This window comes from Benincasa hispida, chromosome 2, assembly GCF_027475165.1.
Source record: "Benincasa hispida cultivar pf3 chromosome 2, pf3_genome.v1.1, whole genome shotgun sequence".
In the NCBI taxonomy this organism is placed as follows: domain Eukaryota; kingdom Viridiplantae; phylum Streptophyta; class Magnoliopsida; order Cucurbitales; family Cucurbitaceae; genus Benincasa; species Benincasa hispida.
In genome coordinates, this window is record NC_143479.1 from 1,747,410 (window position 1) to 1,755,078 (window position 7,669).

A 7,669-nucleotide genomic window follows, 5' to 3' on the forward strand; every position below is an offset into this window, starting at 1 on the left:
AAAACAAAACAAAACAAATCTTTGCAGAATATCTAACCCATCCTCACATTTTAAAAAATAAAATAAAATTGGGCAAAAAAAAAAATATTTCAACACAATAAAATGAAGTAAAAAAAAATAAAAATATTAACCTAAAAAAAATCTAAACAACTCAAAATGCAAGGATTTTGAAAACACGGCAATAGACACAATATTTAGTTAATAAGATTCAATTCAATATTATAATTTAATAATTTTCTAACAAATAATATTAATATAAAAAAAATCAAGAATCACAATAAGTTTCTTCAATTTTATAGTTTCGGATGATTTTAAAAATTAATTCATGAATAAATTTTTTCGATTCAAAGTCGGTTTGAAATTTTGTAAATATTGCTTTTGAAACAACAACATTTGATTTATTATCTCCTCCTATAAAGTTTGATCCTTTCATGTGTTAAACTTGAAAGTAGAAAAAAGAACTACACCAAAGAAAAAGGAAAACCCAACTCATTGTAATGATATATATGCATCCATGTGGATATTTAGAAGATGGCTTTGTGAATGACAAAATAATCAAACATAAGTGTTTGGAAGCACATGGCTTCACAACCCTATCATTTGCCACTCCATGTGAGAAGTTCAAGTACTTCAAAAACCCCCTTTCATATCTTTTTCTTCCATCCTTTTAACTATTAGAGTTCATTTAGGAAGCTAAAACGTGAAGTGAAAGAATCAAACATCCAATTTCAATGTCAATAATACAAGTATTATGTTATTGAGTCATGCTACATATATAAATAATTAATTAACCTCGTACTAAAATTGGTATATCATAAACCAATTATGCTAGTAGGAAAATATATAGTAATGAAAAATTTAAAAGGATTGATAGTAATATCTACATGGCAAGTTGAATTTCATGACCATACATATTTGACCTAAACATATTATAGAGTGAACAAACGGCTAGATATATCATCTGAACTTTTTTTTTTTTTTACAAAAAAACATGTCTAGAAATAGTAATTATTATCTATCGTTCATCAAGTTTAGTAAATGAATGAATTAACAAAATCGATAATCCAATTAGGTGGTAATGTACAGAGTCAAATATACATCTCATCAATCAATGACTAAACATAATCCTAATTCAAGATCGTAAATCGTAAACCCTAACTAAGATTATAACCAGCAAATATTTGACTATTGAATTAGATTCAAGATTATCTTTATTAGCCTAAATCCAACTCATAAACACCATAAAAAAATAGAGGTATTTAAAGTACAAAAGAGGAAGAGAGGTTCCAAGAAAAGGGAAAAAAAAAAGGTTTTGTTAATTAATAAAAAGGAAAAGTTTATTATAGCCAAAAAGAGTCGATGGATAAAAACATTTAGAAAAGGAAAAGAGAAATACTAAGAGACAATCATAAAGCTTTGCTGTGTACCAAAAATAAGGCCCCACCGACCCACACGCTTTTTCTAATTTTAACACAATACAAATCCCACATAGCCACCGCCAATTTCCTCCTCCAGATTCAAATAACCACCTCTTTTTTGGTATCCTCGGTTTTCTTCTCCCTCTTCCGCCGCCGTCTCCGTCGCCGCCACCGTCGCCAAATCCAATTCCTCTCTGTCTCTATCAATCAATCGCATTGTTTCGACATTTGTGAAATCCGATATGGCTGCACTCGAAGTTGAGCAGCTTAATCAACTACGCGACATTTTTGCACGATTCGACATGGATTCCGACGGAAGTCTCACAATTCTTGAACTAGCGGCATTGCTTCGATCTCTCGGTCTGAAGCCCTCCGGCGATCAAATCCACGTTCTTCTTGCTAATATGGATTCAAACGGTAATGGATCTGTTGAGTTCGACGAATTGGTGACGGCGATTATGCCGGATTTCAACGAGGAGGTAATGGTAAATCAGACGCAGCTTCTGGAGGTTTTCCGTTCGTTCGATCGAGATGGAAATGGATATATAACAGCGGCGGAGCTGGCGGGATCTATGGCGAAGATGGGACAGCCATTGACGTACAGAGAGTTAACAGAGATGATGAAGGAAGCAGATACGGATGGCGATGGAGTTATTAGCTTCAATGAATTTGCATCTGTAATGGCGAAATCTGCCGCTGATTTTCTAGGGCTTGCAATCTCTTAAGTGATTAGGTCAGAATCATTTCTCCTCTTTAATCTGTAACTGTAATATAATTATCAAAAGTTTTTCCCACTCTGATCTAATCAACAAACACCAACGCCCCGCCATGATCTAATCATCTCTTTTCGTCTTCAAAAAAACCGAGATATAAATTTTTCATTTCAAAAAATTTTCGCCATACACTTATAAGTTGCAATTTTTACCTTCTATTAAAAAAGGAAAAAAATTGCTCCAAAGCCATGTTTACTCTGTAGTAAACTCAATCAATCATAATGAAAAAAAAAAAATCCATTACGAAGAAGAGTAAACAATCTAAAAAAATTATAAAAACATTTGAAATTGAAAGTTTAGATCCAAATTGATACAATTGGATAAATCTATGGTCAAATTTCAAATCTGATTCTTTTTTTCTTTTTTTCTTTTTTCAGAAGAATTATAATTTAACTTTTATCTTGTTTTTTTTTTAAGAAAATTGGTAAATATTTTCAAATATAATATAACGTTATCGTGATATTTTGTTTTTTTGTTTTTTCTTTAGGAGATTTTAATGCAGATTTTGGTTTTGTACTTTTGCTGATTATGTAGATTTTTATGGATTTAGTGATATGAACTTTATATAACTTATGATATGAACTATCAAATCAAACTCCCCTCTTTTCATCTCTCTTATTGGCTGAGAAGAGTCTTTCTTTCCAAAGCTACACAATTATATCATTGTGCAAATTTTTCAATTCAAAGGACCCATTTTAGGAGTGAGGACAACTGTGTTTTGATTCTCAAATTTAAATGATTGAATAATTAATATTTATTTATACTATAAGATTACCAACATTTTAATCTATATAATATTACAATAAATATGGTGTAAATTTGAGGAGCACAACGGTGCACAACAAAAATATGCATTCACTCCCAGAAATGATATCGTTTCGATTGGTCGAAGATTCATCATTTTTTATCCATACCTCATTATTTTGTTCAACCACGAGAAAACATAAAATTAGTTCTTTCGATATTGCTGTGGTAGAAGCATATAACATAATAGGAGTAATTCAAGACATGAAATGTAGAAAATGTCTTCGTAATTTTCTTTTTGCATAACCATAATTTTGAACTATTGAAATGAAATCTTATAACCTCAAGTGCATCCACTCATAATGAGCTTTAAGAATAATTGTTTTTTAATAATAGCTTTTGCTTTATCCTGGTTGGATGTCGCATTTCTTTCTTTAATAGTCTCTCCAAGATTCATAGCGTCAAGGTGGAGCGATAAATTCTAAATTTGTGAGATTTGTCATGACAGCACTATCATAAAATATTGTATTTATATTAAAAATTTAATAGATATTAAATATGCAAAATAACATTAAATTTATTAATTATAATGAAGAGGAAAAAACTTACACGTTATAAATTTGAGGAGCACAACAGTGCATAAAATCATTGATATGAAGAAAATATACTTTAATAATATATATTAAATAAATAAATATTCAAAATAAATAAAACATAAAATAAACAAAATAAAATAAATTAACAAAATATGAAATAAGAACTTTCTCCAAAATCTTCCACTTTCTTCGAGATTTTACCGATGTATGTGTGAGTTACAAGCTCCACCAAATGCCTCTATTTATAGGCAAAATGACAAGTATGAAGTGGTTTATTTGAACACTAAGAACGGACACTAAGAACAAGACAGATGGCAACATACATTGGCAACATACATAGAGTGTAGAGGGACTAACATTTGGCTCTTGACACTAAGAATGAGTGCCTATTTTACACACACACACATATATATATAATGTCTAAGATAATTGGAAAAATGCTCTCTAGCCCATATTACAAAAAACTCAAATTTAATTGAAGATTATTCAAATGATTAACCCTCCATAGTGAATAGTCAAGAGCTTCAAATGGCAAAAATAGAGAAAAACCTCAATAATTGGAATATACCAAAAGTGGATATTTAAACAATCTATCAAATAAGAAAATTTGATTTTCTTCAAGATTATAGAATCAAAACCACAAAACAATTAGTCACAATCAATAAACTCTCAGAAACTCTTTGTTTATTTTCAAGACAATCAATTATTCAACACCAAGAAAAATATAAATTTCTTCATATAGGATTAGTTCAAATTGTCATAAAACCACTTTATAGAATAGGATTAGATACTCCAATTCTATTACTGTTACGTGATAAAAGACATAGAAACTTTTCAAACTCAATACTTTCTATAATCGAATCAAATTCAGAACGAGGACCAATCTATTTCAATTGTTATCCAAACTTTTCAATTTCATTAAGTGATCCAAATATACTTAGATCTTTAATGCTTGATATTAAAATTCAAAACATGGATTGGGAACCACAAACTAAACTTATTGTAGGAATATTTCGTATACATTATAAATTAATGCATACAAATTTATCCCCCAAAGCTCTTGAGACTTCTCCCAAAGACCAAACCCTCCTAATGGAAGCCAATATGGAATACTCAAATACTTTTACTCCAAAAATGTTATCTTGGAATCAAATTACTCATAATCCTAGATGGAATTTAGAAGATGCCTTTAAACCTTCAATTAAAGATCCAAAATTAATCTGTATCATTGAAAATGAAGATGGAAGTGTAGAAATACAGTTTCAATCTTCAAGATATAAACCTCCTAGATTTTCTAGTACATATGAACCTCCTAAATTTTCCACGACGTATGAACCTCCTCAACTAAATACTTCTATAAATCTTCAAGGAGTACAGTTTGATAATACAATACCTCAACCTTTTTATACAAAAGATAAGGAATCAACCTTATACAAAAGATAAGGAATCAACCTTATCCCAACTCATGTTGATATACAAAATATTAACCTTATTTCCAAACCCTTTACAATTAATAAAATAGAATTAGATAAAGAATCTTGGTACAAAAATAAACTCTTAAGGAATAAATTTTTTTAATCCTTTACCAAAACTATTCATGATGAATATTACGGAACAATGGAAAAACTTAAATTAAATATATATTCTTCCATTGGATGAAATATAGAACTTATTATCAAAACCTTACATCTCCTTCATATCAAACTATTAATACTAATAAGGAAACTACAAATCCTAAAAGATGTGTAACTTCTCCACATCAGAAATTAAATTCCAAAATAATAATGATCAAGAAGTAATAGCTTCACCTTTCAAGATGATAAATGTACCTGAAATTGGAACAAAAGTACCGACATCAAAAGATATCAAAAATATACAATTACAGAATAATTATTCTAATAAAATTTTACATACAATATCCAACCAAGTAGAAAGAATAGAATCCAAACTTGAATCTCAACATCACCCTATAAAATCACAACCTTAACTAATCGATAAAACAAAACCATTGTTTAAACCTTTTGAAATATCATATAAAGATTTAAAATTAATTAATTTTTCAAGTAAAGAATCTAATAATATTTTAGACAAAATTAACCTTCAATTACAAAACATGAATTTAAATTCTACAAAAGAATTTAATACATCAACATCAAAAATTAATACTATAAATGAAACTTCTGGTCAAAATTATTCTGACATACATGAAATAAAAGATAATCCTGATGACTTACAAAATAACCTGGAAGAACAATTTCGTAATCTCACTCTTCAAAAGATAACAAATTAGGTATCCAAAATTTAGAAACTATTATTCTAGATCATCTATGCAATACGAAGAGAGATATCAATTAACCTAGGCTCAATGTACAGGAAATGACATCTATGAATAGAATATAGATGGCATGACTGAACATCAAATTCTAAATTTAATGCATGAAATGACCTTAGTAGTCACTGCTTACAAAATACACCAAAATATAGACCACCAAATTACTCAAATGCTAATTTTCGGTTTCACTGGCAATTTAAAAGGATAGTGGGATAATTGTGTATCTTCAAATGACAAAACAAGAATACCAACTGCCATTAAAGTTGAACCAAGTAGTTCAGAAATAAGTCAAATACAAGACGTTATTGCAACTTTGATTTACACTATTACCAAAAACTTTATAGGAGAATCCGTTCAGTTCCAAGAACGAATGTTCTGAAATTCTTTCCAACTTTACTTGTCCAAAACTTCAAGATGTCAGATGGTATAAAGATGTTTTCTTGAGCAAAGTTTATACCCGCACAGATTGCAATAATCAATCTTGGAAAGAAAGATTCTCTCAGGATTGCCAAAATTATTTGCTCAAAAAGTACCCAAACAATAAGACAAACTTATCATGGTACAATTCTTGATAATCTAACCTGCGGTGAATTAATTAGCTTTATCAACAATGAAGGTTTAGCTTTATGCACAGACATTAAATTGAGAGCAAAAATGAAAAATGAATTTCATAAGCAAAAACAGGAACTTAGATCTTTTTGTGCTCAGTATGGTTATGAGAAAATACAGCTGTCAGCCCGAAAACAACCCAAGCAATTTAAAAAGAAATTTTACAGAAAACCTTATACAACCCAGAGATATTTTCAAAATAACCAAAACAAGCATACTTATAAACCAAAAAGAAGATTTAAAAATTACAAAACTACTAGAAGAAAAGAAATTACTTGTTTTAAAGGTATACAAAAGGGACACATAGCTCCAAATTGTCCTATGAAAGGAAAAATTAATAGTTTAGAAATAGATGAAGATTTAAAAATTCAATTATTAAATTTGTTAACACATTCAAACTCCTCCTCCTCATCAGATGACAATGAAAAATCCTCCTATGAACAAATTTTCGAAATTCATAATTCTAATTCTAAAATATCAATATCCTTGATAATCAAATTGAAACATGTGCATGCAAGCAAACTATAAAGGTTATTTCAAGAGACAAGAGATTCTTTTTGAAGTCATTCGCCAAATTGAAGACCCCAAAATTAAAAGAGAATATTTTAAAAAACTTATCTTAAGAACCTCAACAACAAAGTTTCCAACATTACAATCTTAAAGAGATAATTCTCGCTTCGAACCAAAAACAAAACCAGTAACTATTCCCGACCTTCAAAGAGAAATAAATACAATAAAGGAAGAAATTTCTAACATTACAATAGAAAATTCTCAAATAAAATTCAAACTCTTATCACTTCAAACTCAACAAATAATTGATCAACCTTTCACTTCTAAAAATCCTGAAAACATAGAAATTGATAATGAAGCCGATAAAATTCCACAAGAATCGTTTATCAATCTTATTAATAAAGTTCAAATACAAAAATGGTACTCTATTTTTGATCTTGTCATAAATAAGGAATACCATTTAACCTCTAAGATTTTAATTGACTCAGGAGCCGACCAAAGCTATATACGGGAAGGCTTAATACCTACCAAATACTTTAAAAAAAACCTCCGAAAAATTACATGGTGCTAATGATCAACGATTAAAAATTCGTTACAAACTTTCAAATGCATATATATGCAATCAAGGATATTGTTTCAAAAATATCTTCATATAAATATAAGACTTAGATGAAGAAATAATATTAG

At 29.2% G+C, this 7,669-nt stretch overlaps 1 protein-coding gene across 1 annotated transcript; it reads left to right on the forward strand.

Moving 5' to 3' along the window:
• The first annotated feature begins 1,383 nt into the window (after positions 1–1,383).
• On the forward strand, positions 1,384–2,212 carry LOC120071845 (EF hand calcium-binding protein family). Its single transcript, XM_039024238.2, has one exon. It carries the CDS (start codon positions 1,661–1,663, stop codon positions 2,141–2,143), a length of 483 nt encoding a protein of 160 aa, XP_038880166.1. The 5' UTR covers positions 1,384–1,660; the 3' UTR covers positions 2,144–2,212.
• Positions 2,213–7,669: the final 5,457 nt, after the last annotated feature.